Source organism: Pocillopora verrucosa, chromosome 4 (assembly GCF_036669915.1).
Source record: "Pocillopora verrucosa isolate sample1 chromosome 4, ASM3666991v2, whole genome shotgun sequence".
NCBI lineage: Eukaryota > Metazoa > Cnidaria > Anthozoa > Scleractinia > Pocilloporidae > Pocillopora > Pocillopora verrucosa.
In genome coordinates this window covers 13,657,520-13,685,374 of record NC_089315.1, presented here as the reverse complement: position 1 = coordinate 13,685,374, position 27,855 = coordinate 13,657,520, and the positions used below count along the sequence as shown (strand labels likewise).

Here is a 27,855-nt window from a genome sequence, read left to right as displayed (position 1 = left end):
TATTCTTATGCTAAATTACAACGTTAAAGGAAGTTGGAGTACGTTGCATCTAAAAGGTGTCTTTCCGCATCCTTATCTTACTTTGAGCAACTTATTTCAATAAGAAGGTCAGATTTTATGGGCTTCCTCATGAAACGTGTGGGGTTGGTTCCAGCGTCCTTTATAGTCTCGTTTGTGATAGTCACATATGGTGAGTACAAAAAATAATATCGACTGAGCTTTTGACAAAGCGGGTATGACTCGCGGCGACAAATTCTCCATGAAGTACATACCTGAACAAAAATAACCTCTCATAAATGTTATGCTCAACTAGCTCTCCTTAACACTCAAGCTGGAAGATAAACAATCCGGTTCTCTCAAACCGAAGGAGGATGCCATACGTCAGCTTTCAGCATTGTTTCCATCTTAAAAAATGTAAAATTTTATTATGCAAAGTGCGTGCCACTAAACTCTGCTGGAGACGTCGTTCCTTTGACAAATGTGAACTGACGTTTGATAACAGCGCCGTTAGTTTTAAGTCTGTGACACTGAAAAAGGAAACGTCCTTCTACATATCCTTATCCTTGAGCAACCCAATGTAAAGAAGGTTTTCATGGTTTTCCGTCACGAAACGAATTGTACACTGTTAGCTTCTGTCTTGAACATTCTCTCGCATGTGATCGTCACATCTGATGACTGACGAAAACTACAATACTCAAATCACTCTAAAAGTTGACAAAGCTATCAGTTATAAATTTTGATGGAATCTCATTGAGGAAAAGAGATCTTTACCTCATGCAAAGAGCAATAAGCTTCCTTTGGCGCTGAAGCCGGAAAATAAGCAATGCGTTACTCTCAAATTAAGCGGAAGAAGTTTTCGTGTGTTATCCGTCAGCACTTCGTCATTTATTAGACAAAGGTGCATATTTCATTCTGCATCGCTGCCTCCATTTCTAAGAGTCTACTGAATTTCCCAAAAAATGAAACAAGACTATCCATAATCATGATAAATTAAGGATAGGACTGTGGCTATGAGATGGGCATAAAGGTCAGCACAAATTGCCAAAAAGGGTTCGCTAACATAACGCTTGGTTCCAAGGCCCATTAGCCAGTTTCTTAAAGGCAGCTCTGTCTATTTCAAAATTTACAAGATAATTCAAAGATAATTATAACACGTATGGAAAAGCGCATGCCCAACAAATCAGGAAACCCCAATATTGTTTCAAGAAACATTAGGACTCAACGTTGTACACCACAGGGTCGTTAAATTAGCCTTTCTTTGCAAATAATTTACTATTATAAGGCGGAATCTATTTGTTTCTCAACCCAGGCCATTTGTTATAAATTAATTCGCCGTTCGTCTCCAAAGCTTGTCGTCAGCTGTCATTTTTTTTTTTTTTTTTTTTTTAGGCTCCACGTGTGATCAACCAACCTCTCCTCATGGCTCAGTTATCATTCATCCCACTCAGCGAGAAAAGTACCAAAACGGCCAAGTAATTCTCTTTGGCTGTAAACAGGGTTTTTATCTGGATGGAATGCCAATTATAACATGCAATGGGAAGAAATGGACACAGACACAATTCCGATGTCTGGGTATGACGCAATTAAATTCTCTTTAGAATAAAACAAAACGTTCTATAACTAAAGATCGGCATTGTTTAGTGGTTCTGCATTTCACAGTAACGTTCGGTGATTCATGCATAAATGTTCGCGTGTCAAACTTTTCAATTCCAAACTGCAGCTTTCTAGAAATGTCATAGATAATCACTATGGACACAAGGAGAGTTCTAAAATAACGATGAAAGAGGTTTGGTTCCTATTTTGGTCACTTGTCACCACCTATGGAATAGTGAAAAGATATAATGCTCTATGCTTAACACAAGATAGTTTTTCATTGTCAATTTATAGCAAACACTGAAGACAGTTTAATCAAAAGTATTATTTCCCTTCCTCCACCTAAAAATTCTATTGCTTCATTTAGGGTTTTGTCCGGAGGTGCGTAGCATTTTAAATGGTAAAGTATCTCATGTGACCCCACAAGTTGGCAAGGCTGCCATAGAATTTCGCTGTGCTAATAACAGTTTCCAGCTGATCGGTAGGAAAAGGCTGGAGTGCATAGATGGACGATGGAATGGAAAGTTACCCTATTGTCATAGTAAGTTATCAAAACGATCTTAAAACTAATTAACTTGCAGTAAAATTGCATAAAACTTCGACAACTACTTGACATAAAACTGATTAAAACTGCTTGCAACGCAGCGTTTTTGCTCTTTTTTATCATTTACCAGAATTCGAGTATGGGTAGAATTGACTTGAAATAAATCTATTTTTCTTCGACAGAGTTGCCGTCGTGTGTTCGTCTGCAAAGTCCAGCTAACGGCATAGTACATGGCAATGACAACAGCCATAGTGCAGAAGCAAAATTCACATGTTTTACAGGCTTTGATCTATTTGGGGCTTCAACATTAATATGCAACAGGGGCGTTTGGAGTTTCCGTGTTCCAACTTGTAAAGGTCAGTCGTCTTATTTTCCACAACCCGTTGACCTCTTTATAAATGGCCTCTTCCAAATCTTCAGCACCAAACTTTCCGGTTCTTTTATCTTTCTGATGCGCCATTTGCATCTAAGAGCCGAACAGGTTTGATGTTCATGTCCTAAATCATTGTTCAGTGTTTATTTCTCAGCTTACTGCACGAAGATTAGGGATCTGCCAAATGGACACGTGTTTGGCACACGCTTCTCCCATGGACAAGTGGTTTCCTTTAACTGCAAACATGGCTATGAGTTGGTTGGAGATCGCAGCCTTCGTTGTATTAATGGAGGATGGAATTCTTCTGTCCCGCAATGTAAAGGTTAGTAATTCCTCGACATCCCAAGAAAAATGTTTAAGAATATGTTATGGCTTATAAACTGAGAGTAGCATATTCTTACAATATGAGTGGGTTTGTCACAAAACTGCAGAAACTCCGCCTACTTTTATTTTGGTTCTATTTATCTCTTTTATATTTGTTGCCACTACGTGTACTGCGAAGACCGAGAAATACATCGTAATCAGTACAGGGGAGTACTTTCCATTCAGTTAGGTCACTTTGAGTTATTTATTTCTCTATGTGCTCGCAGGGTTCCTTTATTCACGTTATCTAATCTTTTAACTTTTGTCCAATTGCCACCCTAACTAACACGCTCCCCACGATTAAGGGCCCTCATTCCAATAAGTATTTTAATACAAAACATGAATATATAGGGTTGGCTTAAAACGAATCTTTCATCCGTATATTTTTACTGGTTATTGGCAGAATCTTAACCATTTTTTCCATTTAAAATAGATCATTAGGATAAAAGCATGACTTTTTGTTGCTACACTTTCATTGGTTCTGTCTCTGCGTATTTTATCATATCGTTCCAAATGATTGCAATTTCAAACAAAAACAACCCCAATTTGCCTCTTATATATGTATTTTTTATTCTTTTATATCAATGAAGCATTATAACGCACGGGTAGCTTATATAAAAGGAGGCAAATGTAATTCCTGGCTAGATTACTCAGTCACAAAGGTAGATTCTAAGTTTTAAATTAATAGTTGTTTATGAACACTGCTCTTTGTTTTTTCTAGTTATGCAATGTGCAAAACCCTCCATTCCAAGTAATTCACGTATCATATATCCACGAACAGATCAAGTGAGATACACACACGGTACAACTCTTTATCTGGCCTGTCATCAGGGTTATCTTTTGGCGGGATCACCAATTATGGTGTGTAACTATACCACTTGGCTGAAAAGAGAATTCAAGTGCATCGGTATGTTTTCTCAAGTTCAAAAAATCCTATTATCATGTGACCCGTTTCACCTCGCTCACGCAATCCTGTGGGATACTATGATAAAAACTGACGTGTGGTTTACGCGAACTGGTCTGGAAAAAGCTTCCTGGCCCCACTCTTGCGCGGGTCTGTTGCATTTTCCGAGGAAATAGTTTATAAAAGTGGACGTAAACTTGCAACAAGTGTGTGGTCTTCAATTGTGCTCCTTTTGTTACTTAAGTAAGAGCCGCAACGCGCTAGCGAAGCTAATTAAAATATTTTCCAATTTTTCGCGAATCCAAAATTGGCGCAAATTATTACGCAAGTATGGATCATTTTACCACCTGATCTTAGCGTTTCGATTGCCAATTGCGCTTTGTGCGTATGAAGAAAAAAAAAGTAAACTTTGTTACACCATCGCTTTGGACCAATGAGGAACGGAGTCATCACATATGTAACACGGAAGGGTGGTGGTGAAGTTGAAATAAAGTGCCATGCTAATTATACGTTATCCGGATCCTCAAGATTGAGTTGCATAAATGGAGAATGGAGCAATAGTGTTCCTTCGTGTAAAGGTATGTCTCATACATGTGATTGCCACCAGTCGAGAAGTAAGAAAAAAAAATTAACCTTCACGGCCTCCACCTGGCCTTCCCCTCATATCGTGCCAATTGTATATGTAGTCTTCCTTGCAATATAAAAGATCCGATTCTCTCACAGGTAATTTCTCTTTTAGCTTTTAAACTTCCTGCAAAGATCCTGGCAATCCTTTGAATGAGAGAAAGATTGACGATGACTTCCGTTCCAAAAAAACCATGTCTTTTACCTGTTTACATGTTTAAATGGCCAGTGGAGTGCTAAGATGCCACTTTGCCTGAGCGAGTTTTTCACCAAAATCATGATTAATGCAATACCCTGCATGTTGTTCAAAGGTCTTAGTTTCCTTAGTTTCATAATACTAAGCTCGAAACGCATTCCAACCGTAAATAGATAGCATTCAGAAATCAACTTTAACAGCTTGTCGCCACTAAATTATTCAAATGGACGTGGAAGCCAGGATAATTATTTTGCTTATTCTTTCTTAACTCACCTAAAAAATCACTCAAAAGACAACATTAAAAGTTACGAGCAAAAGGTGAAAAACCTATTTATGGTTTGACGTGAATTTTCTACTCCTTAGCACTTTGTCCTACGCCAATCGCACCAACGAATGGCAGAATACAAGGCAGAGACTTCAGACATGGGCAGTCTATAAAGTTTTGGTGTTCCCGTGGCTACAAAAGAGTTGGTGCCTCCTCGGCCACATGCAATAAAGGAAAATGGAGCGGACCGTTTCCAGTGTGTAAAGGTAAGAATTGTTATCTTATGCTTGCCATTACTGTAAATAGCGCAGTTCAATACATTTCAATTACTTTCTCCTACGTGGGTGTTCAAGAACTAAGAAAATCTATTATAACAATTTGATATAAGAGGGAAATCAAGAATAATTATATAAATAGAAACAAACTCAATAAACAGTGATAAATTAATTCAATCAGAATGAAAAAGACTGTTTTCATAGTTCAAAAGGCTTGATGACTGAAAATTCTTATGTGTCAGTTCAAATCATTTCAACGTCAGTACTGGATAAGGTTTTTCAGTTAAGATGGCCTATGGGTTAAAAAAAAAATTTACACCTTTATGGAGCAATTGCAAAGGAAAACAGTTTTCAGGCCACCTACTTTGATCGCATTGTAAAACTTTGGAATTACTCTTGTTCTATTGCTCCTAGTCTTCTAGTATTCTAGTCAGGCGTTGGAATGGGGTGCGTTAGCACACTGATTATAAAACTTTGTGAAGGAAAAGTAGAATGCACTTTCGGACTTTTTCGATTAATGACAGTAGAGAAGTACCATACAACCTAATGTTAAGTGGAATATGTAGGCATGAAAAGCTTAAACGTTTTAACCCGCGAGAGTAAACTGAGAAAGAAATTAGTTATTTAGAGAACACAGTTTTCCTCATGAGTACACAGGCGCTGACCTATAAATATCACAGTTTTTTTCCAGTTCTTAGAAAATATCTTGATTGCTCACTGCCGAATGGTAACTAGTAAAATAATAATATTCTACTTGAAAATTTACTTCTAAAAGGCAAAGAGCAATTTAATGATTACCTTTGAGCTAAAATTAGTAATTCTTTCCTGTTCGACTCAGTAGCATCATGTGCTAGGCCCCGCATACCTGTGAATGGCAAAATAGTGGGAAATGTCTTCAGTCATGGAAAATCTGTATTGTTTTACTGTTCGTTTGGCTATGCAAAGGTTGGCGCCCGTTCTATCATGTGTGATGATGGCAAATGGGATAAGCCGTCTCCAGTCTGCAAAGGTTAGGAATGTGTTTTTTTCGCAACCACATGCATTCACTTGCATTCATGATGAGTTAAGTAACGTTTGCTTTACGATTAATTATAGGCATTTGTCCAACGCCGAGCGATCCACAAAACGGAAAATTGAGTCAGAAGGTATCCCTCGACAAACGTTTCCTTGACGGAGATGAAGCAACATTCTCCTGCAACCGCGGGTATGACTTGATTGGTAAAAAGAGACTTCGCTGTGTTGGAAAAGTATGGGATTTTGGAGAGCCTGAATGTAAAGGTGAGAAAGATCCTGCATGCTGTTCAAAGGTCTTAGTTTCCTTAGTTTCATGATACTAAGCTCAAAACGCATTCCAATCGTAAATAGATTGCATTCAGACACTAACTTTAACAGCTTGTCATTACTGAATTATTTAAATGGACGTGGAAAGCCGGGATAATTCTTTTGCTTATTTTTTCTTGACAAACCTAAAAAATCACTCAAAAGACAATATTAAAAGTTACGAGCAAAAGGTGAAAAAGCTATCTGTGAATTTGATGTGAATTTTCCTCTCCTTAGCACTTTGTCCTACGCCCATTGCACCAACGAATAGCAGAATACAGAGAAAAGACTTCAGACATGGGCGGTCTATAAAGTTTTGGTTTTCCCGTGGTTACACAAGAGTTGGTGCTTTTTCGGTCACATGCAAGGAAGGAAAATGGGGCGCACCGTTTCTAGTATGTAAAGTTCAGAATTTATTATCTTGTGCTTGCCATTACTGTAAATAGCACAATTCAATACATTTCAACTACTTTCTCCCACGTGGGTGTTCAAGAACTAAGAAAATCTATTATGACAACAGCAATTTATCACAATTTGATATAAAATAAGAGGGAAATCAAGAATAATAATATAAATAGAAACAAACTCAATAAACAGTCATAAATTAATTAAATTAGAATGAAAAAGACTGTTTCCATCGTTCAAAAGGCTTGATGACTGAAATTCTTATGTTCCAGGCCAAATCATTTCAACGCCAGTACTAGATAAAGTTTTACAGTTAAGATGGCCCATGAGTTAAAAAATTTTAGATCTTTCTGGAGCAGATGCAAAGGAAAACGGTTTTCAGACCTCCTACTTTAATCGCATTGTGAAACTTTGGAATTACCCTTGTTCTATTGCTCCTAGTCTTCTAGTATTCTAGTCAGGCGTTGGAATGGGGTGCGTTAGCACGCTGATTGTAAACCTTTGTGAAGGAAAAGTAGAATGCAAATTCAGACTTTTTCGATTAATGACAATTTAACCATGTAACGAAAAATAGAGAAGTACCATACAACCTAATGTTAAGGGGAATAAACGTTTTAACCCGCGAGAGTAAACCGAGAAAGAAATTAGTTATTTAGAGAACACAGTTTTCCTAATGAATACACCGGCGCTGACCTATAAATATCACAGTTCTTTTCTAGTTCTTAGATAATATCTTAATTGCTCACTGCCGAATGGTAACTAATAAAATAACAATATTCTACTTGAAAATGTACGTCTAAAAGGCAAAGAGCAATTTAATGATTACCTTTGAGCTAAATTTAGTAATTCTTTCCTGTTTGACTCCGTAGCATCATGTGGTAGGCCCAGCATACCTGCGAATGGCAGAATAGTGGGAAATATCTTCAGTCATGGAAAATCTGTATTGTTTTACTGTACGTTTGGCTATATAAGAGTTGGCGCCGGTTCGATTAAATGCAATGATGGCAAATGGGATAAGCCGTTTCCAGTCTGCAAAGGTGAGAAATGTGTTATTTTTCGCAACTACATGCATTCATGATGAGTTAAGTAACGTTTGCTTTACGATAAATTAAAGGCATCTGCCCAACGCCGAGCGATCCACGAAACGGAAAATTGGGTCAGAAGGTATCCCTTGAGAAACGTTTCCTTGACGGAGATGAAGCAACATTCTCCTGCAACCGCGGGTATGACTTGATTGGTAAAAAGAGACTTCGCTGTGTTGGAAAAGTATGGGATTTTGGAGAGCCTGAATGTAAAGGTGAGAATGTTCCAGCTCTTTTGAATAAAAGGTATCCCTTGAGAAATATTTTTGCTTCAATGACTGGTGACCGCTTGAATTAAAAGCTTTTTAGTTTTCCTCTCCCGCCCCCTTCCCTTCCCCTTTTAAGAACACTTCTGATTATGAAACACAAGCCGATCAACGTATCCTCAAGAAAGGAAAAATCGTTATAGAGGTTGTAGGGAAGTTGTTCTTTATGCAAATATCGAGACTGACTCAAACTGTTCTGCCGGGAAACGTGATATTAACAGCATCTAATATACCAGTATCAATTTGCTTCCGCGATCACATACAGACGACATTTGAGTCACGGCTCCTCGAAAAGCAACTCCTGCGGAACCTCTCTTAATCAAGATGAGAAGTAAATAATTCCTTTGATCATAGAAGATACTTTGTAGGGTGTTTCTTCCAGGATTTCTCATTATAAGTTATCAATATGTATCATGAAGATACAATATTCAGTAAATGACTTAAAGAAACTTTACGTGATGACATAATACATTTGCGAAACTTACACCACGTAATCAACATACTTTTCAAATTCTTTTAGCTCCATGCAATCCCCCAGGATTCCCAGCAAATGGCAATGGGCAATGGCGGTACTTTAAACACAACTCGTGGGTAACATTTTCTTGTGATAAAAAATATCAGCTTGTGGGAAGAAGACAAATGCAATGTAAAGATGGCATTTGGAGTGGTAACCGTCCTAAATGTGTCGGTAAGAAAATTCGAATAAGATGTTCTTTTGAGTTCTAATTCATATGGAAAAGAAATTCTGAGCGATATCAGTTGTTTTGTTTTTACATAAAAATCGTATACCCCTTTTTTCTTTGGTCTTCTCCAAAGTGTGGTTATGGCGTTGCACATTGCAGATATATTGTGACAACCTCATTCTACACTGTACTTGTTTTTATAGTTCTTCTCCTGTCTTTTCTGATCTTTGAAACGTTTTGTTTTGTTCTCTACCTACTTTACTAATACAGCCCTGTGTCCAGATCCTGGTGAGCCATTGAGAGGCAAACGCCATGGCAATAATTTTAGGAATGGTAGCGTAATAACTTTTACGTGCAACACAGACCACGAGTTAATAGGAAACAACACTACACGGTGTGAGGACGGCGTTTGGAGCGGTAGCGTCCCTCTCTGTAAAGGTTTGGTATTATATTAGAGGTTTCGAGAGATAATTTAGGTAACCCTTTTGATCCATTATTTGGTAATTCGTTCAGCACACAATTACACTATTTAATTTGTGGGAAAGTAATATGCCTCTGAAATCATACCAGTTAAAAGAATATTCAAATTTGAAATTATAAATAATCATCGCTATAATAAGATAACCAACTACATGTTAAGTTTAAGTTATGAGGGAGGGAGGGAGAAAGTGAAATAAAGCTAAAGTATCGTGAAAGACAAACTTTAAGCGCGAAAATGTTCATGAACAGAGAGCAGCACAGGAAACCTGATCTTCAAACTATGCCTCAGCCCTGAAACATAATTTCAAGGAATTGAAAAATTTCGTCGATACGCTTTGAATGACACAGCGAGAAGGCAAGCTAGGACAATGCACACGAAACAAACTTACCAAAAAACATTTCTGCTATTGAAGGAAAATGCAAATTCCAAGGCAGTCCCAAAAATGGATACACATCAAACGGAATTTTCCTAAACGGAAAACTCTTTTCACATGGTAGCAACGTCGAGTACGCTTGTGATGTAAAGTACACTATGGATGGCACCAACATTCTGCACTGCAACGATGGCTTTTGGAACGCTAGCATTCCCTCGTATATATTATCATGGCATTATCTGTTATATCTTTCAGAGTCTTGTAAACCCCTTCCACTGTTATCTAATGGAAAAATCCATAACAATGGTGTCAGTCATGGGGCCGTGGTCTCCTTCTCCTGTAATTCAGGATTCCAGCCCCAAGGGTCCTTGCAGATCAAGTGCCTCGATGGGATATGGAATGAAAGTTCACCGAGTTGCATAGGTCCAGTTTCTCTCTTCAATCCATTGCATTATCATAATATCTTTTTTATCAGTATCACTATATCATTATCATTATGTATTATTTCTTTTTAATTCAAATTATACTTGTCACCTTTGAGTAATAGTTAAGTGTCGTCTTTCTTTTCCTTTATTCAATAAGGGAAACGATATCGCGGCATATGAATGAATAACCACCAATCAATCAAAAGTCATACTAGCCTGCAAATCAGGCGTAATTTTGGCGGGCGAGTGCTTAGTATTTTCTATACAAAAATTATGGCCGCCATCTTTGTTTTTATGGCAGCGGAAGGCTGGGGAAGGACGACGATAAAAAATAAGGAGAGGGGTAGGGGAGTTAAGATTACTTCTCGCCCTCCTCCTGCCTCCTACCCTCACCGTCCACTCTAACTCCAAATCAAACATGGCCGGTTGAATGGACGATCCCGAGCTTATAACGTTTGATCGTCCAAGTGAGACACCTGCACAGCCAATTATTGGTATTTGGCAATACGTTTTCCGGATTGTGTCATTGAATATGGCAGTTTTAACGAAAAGAATAGGATGGAACTTGGACCATCAGCCTCGTGTTTATTTTCGTTTCATTAATGTTCATTTATAGTGTTATGTTCATCTATAAGCCAGTCTTACTTAGTTATCTGCTCACTTGTTCCTGTATTTATTGACAGCCTCTATTGTTTTCTTTTAGGTGTATGTGCTAAGCCGGGAAAACTCGGTAACGGGACAGTTGTCGGAAGCAATTACAGCTACGGTTCTGTGATCCAGTTTAAATGCAATAAAGGCTACAAGTTAAGAGGCTCAGCCAAGTTAAAGTGCAAAAGGGGTGTATGGGAGGGTCAATTTCCAGAGTGTGAAGGCAAGTTTATGTGTTATGTAAATAATAATGATACCATCAATATTTCAATGTGAATACAGTTGGTAACTCTGTTACAATTAAAGTGACAGAAAAAAGATTAGAGTAAAGAAACGCTTTTAGGGTCTGTAAGGTTCCTGAAAAAAAGTTGAGCGTGTAATCTGACGTGTTGCATACTGTATCTAAATGTATGTTCAAATTTTTATTTCATTATTCATTAATGCAGTTTGAAGTAATGATAGTTTACTCATTTTCCTTTAGTATGTGTCCGGGTCGGAGCAGTGTTTTGGGGATTTTGGAGAACGAACCGAAACGCAGACAATTACTGGAAAGCTTCCATCACAAGGATAAATGCAACACATTTCGACTTCGCATTGGTAAACGCTAAGAAACTGACGGGTAGTTACCGAAGGACTGATCAAAAGCCCATCATCGATAAAGTACCATCCATGGGGAACTTATTACCTAACTCAACCGTTATAGCCCATCAGTTTGGCCACTCAGGGTGGTATCGAACTGGAAAAGTTATTGGTACGTCAGGTGGCTCTTTGGTACACGTGCAGTTTGATGATAGTGAAAAAAAATGGGTTCCGCTTGGACGTGTACGTTTACTCTCTTACCCTGGCTTTTGCTCTGATGTTGAGTGAAAATTAGAAATTAATTAATAAAGGGGGTAAGTTTCTAAAGAAACTGTGGTGCTACGTCAGTGGGAAAGTATAGTAGGTAATTTAGTGTCAACAACCGAGTTGAAGACGTAAATTGACCACCGTATAAAGTTTCGAGCGTAAGCCCTCCGTCAGAGCGATAGACGAAGGGCTAACGCTCGAAACGTCAGAATTTAAACTCTTTACAGTGGCCAATTTACGTCTTCAACTCGGTTGTTGACACTAAATTACCTGTTATAAAAAATAATGGACAGCTTAAATCTGAGAATAATTCAGATACTGTTTCCTGCTTAGAAAAAAATAATAACCTGCCGCCATGTAGGTTGTTGTTAGTGTGTATTGAGACAAGTTACTTACCCCTTTATTTTTATGAAACTTCCTGTAAAATTAAGGGTGAAGCAAATTAGTATTAGGGAGGTACCTGCCCCCCCCCCCCCCCCCCCCTTATTTTGGGTTAAAAAAAGGAATCGCAGAAGGAAGAACAACAATTATCAGCGAATACTATGCGGGAGGCTCGGGTATAATTCTCATTGAAGCCTGAATTTTTCTCAAGTCATTTTTTTTCCTGCAGTTTTTGCACCTTCCCTTCCCCTGTGAGGAACACTTCTTTACTTATGATTTTTAAGTGTCAAGTAGCTAAAATAGGCTCACACATTCATCCAAATTTAAAATTATACAGTATTGTGACACTGTTATGATAGTGTTATACTAATGATTTCTCGAGTCTATTTTCAATTCTAAGCACTAACATACAAACCTACCTTTCCTCACATTAACATGACCCATATGTTCGAGAATGTGCTCTCCTCTCAAACTGAAATGACAAGGAAGGTAAAAGGCAAGTTTGTTCAACGATTAAGTATGTACAGATAACATTTTTGTTATCTGCAGAATATTTCTTGCAACAGGTAAAATTAAACACGCACTTCTGGTCCATTCAACGATTAAAAGTAAGAGGAGAATATTTATGCTACTGTGGCTGTTTCCACGAGGAAATGAAACGAACGAATGTCCAGCACTTGACAGAAATGTCATATACAACTTTTCAAAATGGCGCCAAAGAAAATTTGTGCATAGCATGAAACCGCCGACCTGAAGGATCGATACTGTAACGGCATGAGCATAGCGGAGTTCTTTGCAAAGAAAAATTTGTTTGGAAATACCATTATATATGGGTTTAAAAACAGCTTTCTAATTTAAAAAATTGAAAAATATCGTGACCAGAGGTGGTTCAGTATGTACAGATAACATTTTTGCTATCTGCAGAATATTTCTTACAACAATTAAACTCGCACTTCTGGTCCATTCAACGATTAAAAGTAAGAGGAGAATATTTATGCTACTGTGGCTATTTCCTTGAGAAAATGACTTGCACTTGACAGAAATGTTATATACAACTTTTCAAAATGGCGCCAAAGAAAATTTGTGTATAGCATGAAACCGCCGACCTGAAGGATCGATACTGTAACGGCATGAGCACAGCAGAGTTCTTTGCAAAGAAAAATTTGTTTGGAAATACCATTATATACGGGTTTTCAAAGAGCTTTCTAATTTAAAAAATTGAAAAATATCGTGACCAGAGGTGGTTCAAAATACTTTAAAATATCTCTAATGGATCGTTTAGAGGCTGATGGATAGAAATTACTGGCCTTCATGCCTGTATGCTTTTAGTTTTAGTCACACGTGTAGTGAGAAAAAAAGTTGACAGGTGACTTCCACGTGAATTTTCGGTTGTACAAGAACTGTTCATTTTAGGAACAAGACAAAAACTGTGGTCGCGGGGCTGCCTAGGGGAGTAGAATAACAGCATGCTTAGCGTGTAGTGGTTAAGATCATGATCTCGTCTATCTTGCCAGTATGATACGTTAGAATTGAAGACATCAATAGTTAGCAACCGAATGAAAGAAATCTGGATCTTTTTCAGGTATAGTCGTTTCCCTTTCTCTATCGCGCTCGTTCTCGTTCACAACCACAAATGACACGAATTTTTTTATTGCGTTTTCTGGTTGATATTTGTATTTAAAATTTATAGTGATCGACCTTAGCGTGTAGCGTGTTCTCCGTGACCAGTTTTTTGCGCATGGAATGAACGGTTTGGCGGCCAAAGAGGGGTTTGTTTTTCCAATCTCTACCTGAACACCGCAGGAGAGAAATTATATAAGTCAATCTTCGTCGAAGTCTTCGCTTGATGAGGACGGTTCTCCTTCTTAGGACCGTCACGTATGGTGAGTACGAAAAATGATATCAACATATACCAAGTTTTGACAAAGGTGCAAGTAGTAAGTTCTCGATTTCAAAAGCACATATCTGAAGAAAAGTAACCTCTCATACATGTCATGCTCAATAAACTTCCCTTAGCGCTGAAGCTGGAAGATAAATAACGCGGTACTCCCCAAACGAAAGAATACGTCATGCGTCATCTTTCAGCATCATTTTTTTTTCGTAAATTATTGGTTTAATATGCAAAGGCACGTGCCACTGAACTCTGCCAGAGACTTCCTCCTTCTGTTAATTACAGAGTAGTTACTATAAGTTTTTCACACAGTGAAAGGTAATGTGCCTTTACCCATCCCTTGCTCTATTCTTGATCAAACCAGTGGAATAGGTGGTTTCAGGGTATTCCTCAACGAAATGAACCGTGCATTGTTAGTGTCTGTTTTAAACTTTATCTCGCTCGTGGTCGTCACATGTGTTGAGTAAGAACTGTAACATACTTCTATCACATTAAACGTTAACAACGTAATCAGTGATACATTAAATGAAAAAAACCCACAGCTTCGAATCCTTTCCTGAAATCTCAGCGAGGAAAAGTAATCTTTACCGCATGCTAAGAGCAATATTTTGCGCAGAGTCCGGACAATAAAGAACAAGGTACTTTCAAAGCGAAAGAGCTTGCCTTAATTGTTACATCTGTAAGCATTTCATGAAAAACGTAAAATTATGACAGAAAAAAATGCTTTTGTCGTATTGTCGCTTTCACTTCGAATAATCTGATTTCTGCAAAGAAAAACAAGAATATCGACATTTGATCACGAACAGAAAGTGACAGGGCTTAAAACATGGAATTGGCACAAGGGTCATCAGAAACTGTCAAAAACAATTAACCTCCACAATGTTTAGGCTCATTCGCCAGGTTCTTGAATGACACGATATCCAAAATAAAGAAATGAAAAAGATGAAACCAATCTCACTCAATTTCCCTAGCATGATTTAAAGAACACATTTTTCTCGAGTACGTCACAATCAGGAAATTTAATTCTTCAGTAAGCTCATTGTATTAAATAATTCAATTATATAAAGTTCGAACATCATGTTTGAATTAACAATGAAACCGGATGAGAAATTGCAAAGCAAACTAGGAAGCTAAATTAACTGGTTGGTATCTTGTTATTTCTCCATAAAGAGAAGTTGTTGTAACTTATCATTTACGGGTGGAAATGCAGGAAGTGGCTGTTTCACTCAATCGCTTGTTTGTTTTCCTTCTCCTGATAAAGGTAAACAATACGGTGTATTCAATTACACACTGTAGGAGACTAACTTGCTTTTCAATGTAAATCAGTCAAATTTCTACAAGCCCAATAGTAAGGATTCGTGACGCTGAACGCTGCTTGAGATGCTGCCCCTTTGACACTATTATTCTTATGCTAAATTACAACGTTAAAGGAAGTTGGAGTACGTTGCATCTAAAAGACTGTCTTTCCACATCCTTATCTTACTTTGAGCAACTTATTTCAATAAGAAGGTCAGATTTTACGGGCTTCCTCATGAAACGTGTGGGGTTGGTTCCAGCGTCCTTTATAGTCTCGTTTGTGATCGTCACATATGGTGAGTACAAAAAATAATATCGACTGCATCATACCAGCTTTTGACAAAGCGGGTATGACTCGCGGCGACAAATTCTCCATACAGCACATATCTGAACAAAAGTAACCTCTCATACATGTTATGCTCAACTAGTTTCCCTTAACACTCAAGCTGGAAGATAAACAATCCGATTCTCTCAAAACGAAGGAGGATGCCATACGTCAGCTTTCAGCATTGTTTCCATCTTAAAAAATGTAAAATTTTATTATGCAAAGCGCATGCCACTAAACTCCGCTGGAGACGTCGTTCCTTTGACAAATGTGAACTGACGTTTGATAACAGGGCCGTTAGTTTTAAGTCTGTGACACTGAAAAAGGAAACGTCCTTCTACATATCCTTATTCTTGAGCAACCCAATGTAAAGAAGGTTTTCATGGTTTTCCGTCACGAAATGAATTGTACACTGTTAGCTTCTGTTTTGAACATTCTCTCGCATGTGATCGTCACATCTGATGACTGACGAAAACTACAATACTCAAATCACTCTAAAAGTTGACAAAGCTATCAGTTATAAATTTTGATGGAATCTCATTGAGGAAAAGAGATCTTTACCTCATGCAAAGAGCAATAAGCTTCCTTTGGCGCTGAAGCCGGAAAATAAGCAATGCGTTACTCTCAAATTAAGCAGAAGAAGTTTTCGTGTGTTATCCGTCAGCACTTCGTCATTTATTAGACAAAGATGCATATTTTATTCTGCATCGCTGTCTCCATTTCTAAGAGTCTGCTGAATTTCCCAAAAAATGAAACAAGACTATCCATAATCATGATAAGTTAAGGATAGGACTGTGGCTATGAGATGGGCATAAGTGTCAGCACAAATTGCCGAAAGAGGGTTCTCTAACATAACGGTTGGTTCCAAGGCTCATTAACAGTTTCTTAAAGGCAGCTTTGTCTGTTTCAAAATTTACAAGATAATTCAAAGATAATTATAACACGTATGGAAAAGTGCGTGTCCAAAAAATCAGGAAACCCCAATATTGTTTCAAGAAACATTAGCACTCAACGTTGTACACCACGGGGTCGTTAAATTAACCTTTCTTTGCAAATAATTTACTATTATAAGGCGGAACTATTTGTTTCTTAACCCAGGTCATTTGTTATAAAGGGATTGTACATTGTGACATTAATTCGCCGTTCGTCTCCAAAGCTTGCCGTCAGCTGTCATTTTTTTCTCTTTTTTTTAGGCTCCACGTGTGATCAACCAACCTCTCCTCATGGCTCAGTTATCATTCATCCCACTCAGCGAGAAAAGTACCAAAATGGCCAAGTAATTCTCTTTGGCTGTAAACAGGGTTTTTATCTGGATGGAATGCCAGTTATAACATGCAATGGGAAGAAATGGACACAGACACAATTCCGATGTCTGGGTATGACGCAATTAAATTCTCTTTAGAATAAAACAAAACGTTCTATAACTAAAGATCGGCATTGTTTAGTGGTTCTGCATTTCACAGTAACATTCGGTGATTCATGCATAAATGTTCGCGTGTCAAACTTATCAATTCCAAAGTGCAGCTTTCTAGAAATGTCATAGATAATCACTATGGACACAAGGAGAGTTCTAAACTTACGATGAATAGGTTTGGTTCCTATTTTGGTCACTTGTCACCACCTATGGAATAGTGAAAAGATATGATGCTCTATGCTTAACACAAGATAGTTTTTCATTGTCAATTTATGGCAAACACTGAAGACAGTTTAATCAAAAGTATTATTTCCCTTCCTCCACCTCAAAATTCTATTGCTTCATCTAGGGTTTTGTCCGGAGGTGCGTAGCATTTTAAATGGTAAAGTATCTCATGTGACCCCACAAGTTGGCAAGGCTGCCATAGAATTTCGCTGTGCTAATAACAGTTTCCAGCTGATCGGTAGGAAAAGGCTGGAGTGCATAGATGGACGATGGAATGGAAAGTTACCCTATTGTCATAGTAAGTTATCAAAACGATCTTAAAACTAATTAACTTTCAATAAAATTGCATAAAACTTTGACAACTACTTGACATAAAACTGATTAAAACTGCTTGCAACGCAGCGTTTTTGCTCTTTTTTATCATTTACCAGAATTCGAGTATGGGTAGAATTGACTTGAAATAAATCTATTTTTCTTCGACAGAGTTGCCGTCGTGTGTTCGTCTGCAAAGTCCAGCTAACGGCATAGTACATGGCAATGACAACAGCCATAGTGCAGAAGCAAAATTCACATGTTTTACAGGCTTTGATCTATTTGGGGCTTCAACATTAATATGCAACAGGGGCGTTTGGAGTTTCCGTGTTCCAACTTGTAAAGGTCAGTCGTCTTATTTTCCACAACCCGTTGACCTCTTTATAAATGGCCTCTTCCAAATCTTCAGCACCAAACTTTCCGGTTCTTTTATCTTTCTGATGCGCCATTTGCATCTAAGAGCCGAACAGGTTTGATGTTCATGTCCTAAATCATTGTTCAATGTTTATTCCTCAGCTTACTGCACGAAGATTAGGGATCTGCCAAATGGACACGTGTTTGGCACACGCTTCTCCCATGGACAAGTGGTTTCCTTTAACTGCAAACATGGCTATGAGTTGGTTGGAGATCGCAGCCTTCGTTGTATTAATGGAGGATGGAATTCTTCTGTCCCGCAATGTAAAGGTTAGTAATTCCTCGACATCCCAAGAAAAATGTTTAAGAATATGTTATGGCTTATAAACTGAGAGTAGCATATTCTTACAATATGAGTGGGTTTGTCACAAAACTGCAGAAACTCCGCCTACTTTTATTTTGGTTCTATTTATCTCTTTTATATTTGTTGCTACTACGTGTACTGCGAAGACCGAGAAATACATCGTAATCAGTACAGGGGAGTACTTTCCATTCAGTTAGGTCACTTTGGGTTATTTATTTCTCTATGTTCCCGCAGGGTTCCTTTATTCACGTTATCTGATCTTTTAACTTTTGTCCAATTGCCACGCTAACTAACACGCTCCCCACGATTAAGGGCCCTCATTCTAATAAGTGTTTTAATACAAAACATGTATATATAGGGTTGGCTTAAAACGAATCTTTCATCCGTATATTTTTACTGGTTATTGGCAGAATCTTAACCATTTTTTCCATTTAAAACAGACCATTAGGATAAAAGCATGAGTTTTTGTTGCTACACTTTCATTGGTTCTGTCTCTGCGTATTTTATCATATCGTTCCAAATGATTGCAATTTCAAACAAAAACAACCCCAATTTGCCTCTTATATATGTATTTTTTACTCTTTTATATCAATGAAGCATTATAACGCATGGGTAGCTTATATTAAAGGAGGCAAATGTAATTCCTGGTTAGATTACTCAGTCACAAAGGTAGATTCTAAGTTTTAAATTAATAGTTGTTTATGAACACTGCTCTTTGTTTTTTCTAGTTATGCAATGTGCAAAACCCTCCATTCCAAGTAATTCACGTATCATATATCCACGAACAGATCAAGTGAGATACACACACGGTACAACTCTTTATCTGGCCTGTCATCAGGGTCATCTTTTGGCGGGATCACCAATTATGGTGTGTAACTATACCACTTGGCTGAAAAGAGAATTCAAGTGCATCGGTATGTTTTCTCAAGTTCAAAAAATCCTATTATCATGTGACCCGTTTCACCTCGCTCACGCAATCCTGTGGGATACTATGATAAAAACTGACGTGTGGTTTACGCGAACTGGTCTGGAAAAAGCTTCCTGGCCCCACTCTTGCGCGGGTCTGTTGCATTTTCCGAGGAAATAGTTTATAAAAGTGGACGTAAACTTGCAACAAGTGTGTGGTCTTCAATTTTGCTCCTTTTCTTATTTAACTAAGAGCCACAACGCGCTAGCGAAGCTAGTTAAAGTATTTTCCAATTTTTCGCGAATCCAAAATTGGCGCAAATTATTACGCAAGTATGGATCATTTTACCACCTGATCTTAGCGTTTCGATTGCCAATTGCGCTTTTTGCGCTGGCGTCGATACCTGAGACGGACGGGGTATTTCTCAAGTGATTGTAACCACGGTTCGGTTCAAAGAAATGTAAATAACAGCGGCGCTCAAGCTTTTCGTCTCGCACGAAAGTAAACCGGTCATATGGACCAGGCAAAAATTGTTTAGTCCTACCTTGGCATGCGCCAAAGTCTTTTATCCCAATATGCCTCGCGTAACAGCTTCATGATAAAAAAAATGATTATTAGTCTTACCAAAGTTTGGAAGCCTCCGAGGCAGGACATCGGCTACTTTAAATATTGGCGAATTTTCTTAAACTGGGGGTCAATCTTACTTTACGCTACTTGCTGACAGATTTTTCACTTACACCAGCAAAAACGGCTCTAGCGCTCGTCGAGTACACACTCTTTCTTATCTATGTAACTGAGTCTTATTTACGTTAAAACATTATGATTTCAACAATTTGAGAACTTGGCGGTCATGTGATAAAATACTTATTGACTAAGTTAAGTCGGTCAGAACGGGAAAATGTTTGGCTCTCATTAGGCTCGTCATGGTAAGTAAGTACATTTTCTTGAAAACATGATGTTTATATTATAAATGTATGAAGAAAAAAAAAGTAAACTTTGTTACACCATCGCTTTGATAGCTCCCTGTCCCATCCTTGGACCAATGAGGAACGGAGTCATCACATATGTAACACGGAAGGGTGGTGGTGAAGTTGAAATAAAGTGCCATGCTAATTATACGTTATCCGGATCCTCAAGATTGAGTTGCATAAATGGAGAATGGAGCAATAGTGTTCCTTCGTGTAAAGGTATGTCTCATACATGTGATTGCCACCAGTCGAGAAGTAAGAAAAAAAATAAACCTTCACGGCCTCCACCTGGCCTTCCCCTCATATCGTGCCAATTGTATATGTAGTCTTCCTTGCAATATGAAAGATCCGATTCTCTCACAGGTAATTTCTCTTTTAGCTTTTAAACTTCCTGCAAAGATCCTGGCAATCCTTTGAATGAGAGAAAGATTGACGATGACTTCCGTCCCAAAAAACCATGTCTTTTACCTGTTTACATGTTTAAATGGCTAGTGGAGTGCTAAGATGCCACTTTGCCTGAGCGAGTTTTCACCAAAATCATGATAAATGCAAGACCCTGCATGTTGTTTAAAGGTCTTAGTTTCCTTAGTTTCATAATACTAAGCTCGAAACGCATTCCAACCGTAAATAGATAGCATTCAGAAATCAACTTTAACAGCTTGTCGCCACTAAATTATTCAAATGGACGTGGGAAGCCAGGATAATTATTTTGCTTATTCTTTCTTAACTCACCTAAAAAATCACTCAAAAGACAACACTAAAAGTTACGAGCAAAAGGTGAAAAACCTATTTATGGTTTGACGTGAATTTTCTACTCCTTAGCACTTTGTCCTACGCCAATCGCACCAACGAATGGCAGAATACAAGGCAGAGACTTCAGACATGGGCAGTCTATAAAGTTTTGGTGTTCCCGTGGTTACACAAGAGTTGGTGCTTTTTCGGTCACATGCAAGGAAGGAAAATGGGGCGCACCGTTTCCAGTGTGTAAAGGTCAGAATTGTTATCTTGTGCTTGCCATTAATGTAAATAGAGCAATTCAATACATTTCAACTACTTTCTCCCACGTGGGTGTTCAAGAAGTAAGAAAATCTATTATGACAACAGCAATTTATAACAATTTGGTATAAAATAAGAGGGAAATCAAGAATAATAATATAAATAGAAACAAACTCAATAAACAGTCATAAATTAATTAAATTAGAATGAAAAAGACTGTTTCCATCGTTCAAAAGGCTTGATGACTGAAATTCTTATGTTCCAGCCCAAATCATTTCAACGCCAGTACTAGATAAAGTTTTACAGTTAAGATGGCCCATGAGTTAAAAAATTTTAGATCTTTCTGGAGCAGATGCAAAGGAAAACGGTTTTCAGACCTCCTACTTTAATCGCATTGTGAAACTTTGGAATTACCATTGTTCTATTGCTCCTAGTCTTCTAGTATTCTAGTCAGGCGTTGGAATGGGGTGCGTTAGCACGCTGATTGTAAACCTTTGTGAAGGAAAAGTAGAATGCAAATTCAGACTTTTTCGATTAATGACAATTTAACCATGTAACGAAAAATAGAGAAGTACCATACAACCTAATGTTAAGGGGAATATGTAGGCATGAAAAGCTTAAACGTTTTAACCCGCGAGAGTAAACTGAGAAAGAAATTAGTTATTTAGAGAACACAGTTTTCCTAATGAATACACCGGCGCTGACCTATAAATATCACAGTTCTTTTCTAGTTCTTAGATAATATCTTAATTGCTCACTGCCGAATGGTAACTAATAAAATAACAATATTCTACTTGAAAATGTACGTCTTAAAGGCAAAGAGCAATTTAATGATTACCTTTGAGCTAAATTTAGTAATTCTTTCCTGTTTGACTCCGTAGCATCATGTGGTAGGCCCAGCATACCTGCGAATGGCAGAATAGTGGGAAATATCTTCAGTCATGGAAAATCTGTATTGTTTTACTGTTCGTTTGGCTATACAAGAGTTGGCGCCGGTTCGATTAAATGCGATGATGGCAAATGGGATAAGCCGTTTCCAGTCTGCAAAGGTGAGAAATGTGTTATTTTTCGCAACTACATGCATTCATGATGAGTTAAGTAACGTTTGCTTTACGATAAATTAAAGGCATCTGCCCAACGCCGAGCGATCCACGAAACGGAAAATTGGGTCAGAAGGTATCCCTTGAGAAACGTTTCCTTGACGGAGATGAAGCAACATTCTCCTGCAACCGCGGGTATGACTTGATTGGTAAAAAGAGACTTCGCTGTGTTGGAAAAGTATGGGATTTTGGAGAGCCTGAATGTAAAGGTGAGAATGTTCCAGCTCTTTTGAATAAAAGGTATCCCTTGAGAAATATTTTTGCTTCAATGACTGGTGACCGCTTGAATTAATAGCTTTTTAGTTTTCCTCTCCCGCCCCCTTCCCTCCCCCTTTTAAGAACAGTTCTGATTATGAAACACAAGCCGATCAACGTATCCTCAAGAAAGGAAAAATCGTTATAGAGGTTGTAGGGAAGTTGTTCTTTATGCAAATATCGAGACTGACTTAAACTGTTCTGCCGGGAAACGTGATATTAACAGCATCTAATATACCAGTATCAATTTGCTTCCGCGATCACATACAGACGACATTTGAGTCACGGCTCCTCGAAAAGCAACTCCTGCGGAACCTCTCTTAATCAAGATGAGAAGTAAACAATTCCTTTGATCATAGAAGATACTTTCTTGGGTGTTTCTTCCAGGATTTCTTATCATAAGTTATCAATATGTATCATGAAGATACAATGTTCAGTAAATGACTTAAAGAAACTTTAGGTGATGACATAATACATTTGCGAAACTTACACCACGTAATCAACATACTTTTCAAATTCTTTTAGCTCCATGCAATCCCCCAGGATTCCCAGCAAATGGCAATGGGCAATGGCGGGACCTTAAACACAACTCGTGGGTAACATTTTCTTGTGATAAAAAATATCAGCTTGTGGGAAGAAGACAAATGCAATGTAAAGATGGCATTTGGAGTGGTAACCGTCCTAAATGTGTCGGTAAGAAAATTCGAATAAGATGTTCTTTTGAGTTATAATTCATATGGAAGAGAAATTCTGAGCGATATCAGTTGTTTTGTTTTTACATAAAAATCGTATACCCCTTTTTTCTTTGGTCTTCTCCAAAGTGTGGTTATGGCGTTGCACATTATAGATATATTGTGACAACCCCATTCTACACTGTACTTGTTTTTATAGTTCTTCTCCTGTCTTTTCTGATCTTTGAAACGTTTTGTTTTGTTCTCTACCTACTTTACTAATACAGCCCTGTGTCCAGATCCTGGTGAACCATTGAGAGGCAAACGCCATGGCAACAATTTTAGGAATGGTAGCGTAATAACTTTTACGTGCAACACAGACCACGAGTTAATAGGAAACAACACTACACGGTGTGAGGACGGCGTTTGGAGCGGTAGCGTCCCTCTCTGTAAAGGTTTGGTATTATATAAGAGGTTTCGAGAGATAATTTAGGTAACCCTTTTGATCCATTATTTGGGAATTCGTTCAGCACACAATTACACTATTTAATTTGTGGGAAAATAATATGCCTCTGAAATCATACCAGTTAAAAGAATATTCAAATTTGAAATTATAAATAATCATCGCTATAATAAGATAACCAACTACCTGTTAAGTTTAAGTTATGAGGGAGGGAGGGAGAAAGCGAAATAAAGCTAGAGTATTGTGAAAGACAAACTTTAAGCGCGAAAATGTTCATGAACAGAGAGCAGCACAGGAAACCTGATCTTCAAACTATGCCTCAGCCCTGAAACATAATTTCAAGGAATTGAAAAATTTCGTCGATACGCTTTGAATGACACAGCGAGAAAGCAAGCTAGGACAATGCACACGAAACAAACTTACCGAAAAACATTTCTGCTATTGAAGGAAAATGCAAATTCCAAGGCAGTCCCAAAAATGGATACACACCAAACGGAATCTACGTAAACGGAAAACTCTTTTCACATGGTAGCAACATCGAGTACGCTTGTTATGCACCGTACACTATGGATGGCACCAACATTCTGCACTGCAACGATGGCTTTTGGAACGCTAGCATTCCCTCATGCAAGGGTATGTACCCATTCTGTGCTAACACGAAGTTGGCCACTAAATTACTATTATCACCTTGAAGAAGTTAGTGGTCTATTAATGAATTTTAATTGAGCATGGCTGTTCTCTTTTGTAGCCACATGTACTGATCCTGGGTTAATAGACAGAGGAGAACGAAATGGTACAAATTTTTCTCACGGACAGGTGGTCACGTATGAATGTTCTACTAAAAACTACAGTTTGGTAGGAAATCCTCGTCTGACATGTAACGATGGATTCTGGGATTCAGCTCCTCCAGTTTGCAAAAGTGAGTATCCTAAAATATACATATTTTGGTGTTTCTTATTATTTTAAAAGACGAAGTACATAGTTTATAATTATAACCACGTAAATTTGGTAAATTTCCTCAGCTAGAAAGCCAAAAACACCATGATCAAACATATGTTCGCAAAACATGTCACACAGACCCGTTTGGGCCACACGTTTAAATGCTATAAAGTTCTTGCAATATTTCATGAAGTAATTGGCTGATACTCAATTGACCAACTCCTCCTTCTCTAAACTCAAGACTTGTGGGATATTGTGATCTGAAATGGACATTAATCTGGTTGTCGGGGTACGAAGGTAGTCTCAGTGCCCAAGTGTAGTGATAGGCATACTTTATCATGGCATTATCTGTTATATCTTTCAGAGTCCTGTAATCCACTCCCACCGTTATCTAATGGCAAAATCCATAACAATGGTGTCAGTCACGAGACTGTGGTCTCTTTCTCCTGTAATTCAGGATTCAAGCCCCTAGGGTCCCTGCAGATCAAATGCCTCGATGGGATATGGAATGAAAGTTCACCAAGTTGCATAGGTCCAGTTACTCTGTTCAATCCATTGCATTATCATAATATCTCTTATGTCAGTATCACTATATCATTATCATTATCTATCATTTCCTTTTAATTCAAACTATACTTGTCACCTTTGAATAATAATTAAGTGTCGTCTTTCTTTTCCCTTATTCCACAAGGGAAACCATATCTCGGCATATGGATGAAACACTACAATCAATCTAAAGGCATGCTAGCCTGCAGATCAGGCGTAATTTTGGCGAGCGAGTACCTGGTATTTTCTTTGCGAAAATAATGGCCGCCGTCTTTGGGTTAAATCAAACATAGTCGGTCGGATAAACGATCATTAGCTCGCACAAGTAAGACGCCTACACTGCAGGCTAAAGTCATACAAATGTGTGAAAATTTTTTAACTTCAATTTCCATCATTGGTATTTGGCAATACGTTTCCGTATTGTGTCGTTAAATATGGCAGTTCTAACGAAAGGAATAATATGAAACTGGAACCATCAGCCTTGTGTTTATTTTCGTTTCAATGATTTTCATTATCGTGTTTTGTTTGCATACAAGCCATTCTTCCTTGGTTTTATGCCTGTTTGTTTAAACCCTCCCTTGTCTTCTTTTAGGTGTATGTAATGAGCCGAGAAAACTCATTAATGGAAAAGTTGTTGGAAGCAATTACAGCTACGGTTCTGTGATCAAGTTTGAATGCAATAAAGGCTACGAGTTAAAAGGCTCAGCCAATTTAAAGTGCAAAGGGGGTGTGTGGGAAGGTCAATTTCCAAAGTGTGAAGGCAAGTTTATGTGTAATGTAAATAACAATGATGCTTTATCAATATTTCAACATGAATACATTTTATTATTATGTTACAATTAAAGTGACAGAAATAGATATTAGAGAAAATGAAAAAGTAGCTTATTCAATTACCTGAACAGAAACGCCTTTGGGTCTGTAAGGCGCGTAATCTGACGTGTTGCATACTGTATCTACATGCATGTTCAAATTTTTATTCCATTATTCAATGATGCAGTTTGAATTAAATGACAGTCTATTCATGTTGCTTTAGTATGTGTCCGGGTTGGATCAGTATTTTGGGGATTTTGGAGAAGGAATCAAGACGCAGACAGTTACTGGAAAGCTTCCATCACAAGGATAACTGCAACACATTTCGACTTTGCATTGGTACTCAACAACAAACAGACGCGTAGTTACCGAAGGACTGATCAAAAGCTCATCATCGATAAAGTACCATCCATAGGGGACTTATTACCTAACTCGCTTGTTATAGCCCAACAGTTTGGCCATTCAGGGTGGTATCGAACTGGAAAAGTTACTGGTACTTCAGGTGACTCTTGGGTGGAAGTGCAGTTTGATGATGGTGAAAAAAAATGGGTTCCACTTGAAAGTGTACGTCTACTTTCTTACCCTGGCTTTTGCTCTGATGTTGAGTAAAACAACATATAATGGACTGCTTAAATTTGAGAATAATTCAGATACTGTTTCCTGATTGAAAAAAAGGTAAACTGCAGCTATATGGATTGTTATTAGTGTGCATTGAGACACCCTCACCCCTTTTTTCCTGAAACTTCCTGTAAAATTAAGAGTGATACAAATTAGCAAGTTAGGAGTGCAATTAGGTGACATCACCCTTTAAGATAAGGTATAAATCAAGTTTAGCTTTTTTCTTTTTGTTGCTGGGTCCCAGCTCCAGATTGTGTCACAGTTAGTAAATACTTTTGCTGAGGTCTCCACGCCCGAGGAATTTCAGACTAGTGTAGTCGAAAATAAAGCAAGTGAAAGGATACGGCGAGATAATCAACCTTACAACAACAATATCGCCTGAACGACGTAAATAAACTTGAGAGAAATTGAGTTGCCAGGATTTTTTTTATATAAGATTGGCGTTCATCGTCTAATTTTTCGCACATTTACTGGCTTTTTTTAATGTGTAAAGAAAAGCAACCTCTGATACATGTTTTGCTTAATAAACTTCCCTTAGCGCTGAAGCTGGAAGATATACAACGCGGTACTCAGTCCCCAAACAAAAGAATGTGTCATGTTCCATCTTTCAGCTTTTTTTTTCATAAATTATTGCCTTAATATGCAACGGCACGTGCCACTTAATTCTGCCGGATACACTACTCCTTCGGCATAATGAAAGTGATGTAATTAGTATAAGTTTGTCACACAGAGGAAGGTAACGTGCCTTTACATATTCCTATTCTTGTTCAAATCAATGGAATAGGTGGTTTCAGGGTATTCTTCATTGAAATGAAACCCAAAGCCTGGAATCCTTATCTCAAATTACACTGGGGAAAAATATTTTTTTTCCGCTTGATAAGAGCAATCTTTTGCGCAGAGTCTAGAAAATAAACAACACGATACTCCCAAAGCGAGAGAGCTTGCCTTTTTGGTCCCTATGCATTTCATGAAAAACTTAAAATTACGACACAAAAACTGTTTTTTTTTCGCATCGTCGCTTTCACTTCGAATAATATGCCTGATTTCTGCAAAGTAAAACAAGAATATCGACATTTGATCACGAAAAGAAAGTGACAGGGCTTCAACAATGGATTTGGGATAAGGGTCAGCGGAAATTGTCAAAAAAAATTAGCCTCCACAATGTTTAGGCTCATTCGCCAGGTTCTTGAATGAAGCGATAACCAAAATGACGAAATGACAAAGAGTAACCCAATCTCTCTCAATTACCCTCACTTGATTTTAAGAACACAGTTTTTCCTCGAATTTGTGAAAATCAGGAAATTTAATTGTTCTGTAAGCTCATTAAATAATTCAATTATTTAAAGTTCAAAAC

General features: G+C 38.0%; 3 protein-coding genes across 5 annotated transcripts; all 3 read left to right on the top strand.

Moving 5' to 3' along the window:
• The first annotated feature begins 34 nt into the window (after window positions 1-34).
• Window positions 35-8,114, top strand: LOC136280590 (CUB and sushi domain-containing protein 1-like). 2 transcript variants are annotated; one of them, XM_066166119.1, is made up of 12 exons: window positions 35-190; window positions 1,390-1,572; window positions 1,961-2,134; window positions 2,320-2,493; window positions 2,665-2,832; window positions 3,595-3,780; window positions 4,961-5,128; window positions 5,979-6,146; window positions 6,233-6,415; window positions 6,695-6,852; window positions 7,732-7,899; window positions 7,977-8,114. In XM_066166119.1, exons 1-11 carry the CDS (start codon window positions 118-120, stop codon window positions 7,771-7,773), a joined length of 1,677 nt encoding a protein of 558 aa, XP_066022216.1. In that variant the 5' UTR covers window positions 35-117; the 3' UTR covers window positions 7,774-7,899; window positions 7,977-8,114. The 2 variants fall into 2 exon arrangements, with proteins under 2 accessions (XP_066022216.1, XP_066022215.1); XM_066166118.1 differs by having other exon boundaries at window positions 5,976-6,146.
• Window positions 7,864-11,770, top strand: LOC136280304 (complement receptor type 2-like). The gene is made up of 7 exons (XM_066165314.1): window positions 7,864-7,882; window positions 7,977-8,159; window positions 8,731-8,898; window positions 9,164-9,331; window positions 10,003-10,170; window positions 10,876-11,043; window positions 11,302-11,770. Exons 1-7 carry the CDS (start codon window positions 7,864-7,866, stop codon window positions 11,685-11,687), a joined length of 1,260 nt encoding a protein of 419 aa, XP_066021411.1. The 3' UTR covers window positions 11,688-11,770.
• Window positions 11,771-13,787: 2,017 nt separating this feature from the next.
• Window positions 13,788-26,975, top strand: LOC131772896 (CUB and sushi domain-containing protein 1). 2 transcript variants are annotated; one of them, XM_066165616.1, is made up of 17 exons: window positions 13,788-13,930; window positions 16,753-16,935; window positions 17,323-17,496; window positions 17,682-17,855; window positions 18,027-18,194; window positions 18,957-19,142; window positions 20,155-20,322; window positions 20,926-21,093; window positions 21,981-22,148; window positions 22,226-22,408; window positions 22,980-23,147; window positions 23,413-23,580; window positions 24,036-24,221; window positions 24,337-24,507; window positions 24,892-25,059; window positions 25,666-25,833; window positions 26,107-26,975. In XM_066165616.1, the coding sequence occupies exons 1-17, from the start codon at window positions 13,894-13,896 to the stop codon at window positions 26,490-26,492; spliced, it is 3,024 nt and encodes a 1,007-aa protein (XP_066021713.1). In that variant the 5' UTR covers window positions 13,788-13,893; the 3' UTR covers window positions 26,493-26,975. The 2 variants fall into 2 exon arrangements, with proteins under 2 accessions (XP_066021713.1, XP_066021712.1); XM_066165615.1 differs by lacking the exon at window positions 13,788-13,930 and adding an exon at window positions 15,388-15,530.
• The last annotated feature ends 880 nt before the right edge of the window (window positions 26,976-27,855 follow it).

Excerpts from the sequence above, each read along its gene's own strand:
- LOC136280590 (XM_066166118.1), top strand. The coding sequence starts at position 118 with ATGGGCTTCCTCATGAAACGTGTGGGGTTGGTTCCAGCGTCCTTTATA. Across the intron at positions 6,147-6,232 it reads GCCGTCTCCAGTCTGCAAAG|GCATTTGTCCAACGCCGAGC; the intron begins GTTAGGAATGTG and ends GATTAATTATAG. Across the intron at positions 6,416-6,694 it reads TGGAGAGCCTGAATGTAAAG|CACTTTGTCCTACGCCCATT; the intron begins GTGAGAAAGATC and ends TCCTCTCCTTAG.
- LOC136280304 (XM_066165314.1), top strand. Across the intron at positions 8,899-9,163 it reads TAACCGTCCTAAATGTGTCG|CCCTGTGTCCAGATCCTGGT; the intron begins GTAAGAAAATTC and ends TTACTAATACAG. Across the intron at positions 10,171-10,875 it reads AAGTTCACCGAGTTGCATAG|GTGTATGTGCTAAGCCGGGA; the intron begins GTCCAGTTTCTC and ends GTTTTCTTTTAG.
- LOC131772896 (XM_066165615.1), top strand. The coding sequence starts at position 15,470 with ATGAAACGTGTGGGGTTGGTTCCAGCGTCCTTTATAGTCTCGTTTGTG. Across the intron at positions 19,143-20,154 it reads AAGAGAATTCAAGTGCATCG|CTCCCTGTCCCATCCTTGGA; the intron begins GTATGTTTTCTC and ends TCGCTTTGATAG. Across the intron at positions 22,149-22,225 it reads GCCGTTTCCAGTCTGCAAAG|GCATCTGCCCAACGCCGAGC; the intron begins GTGAGAAATGTG and ends GATAAATTAAAG.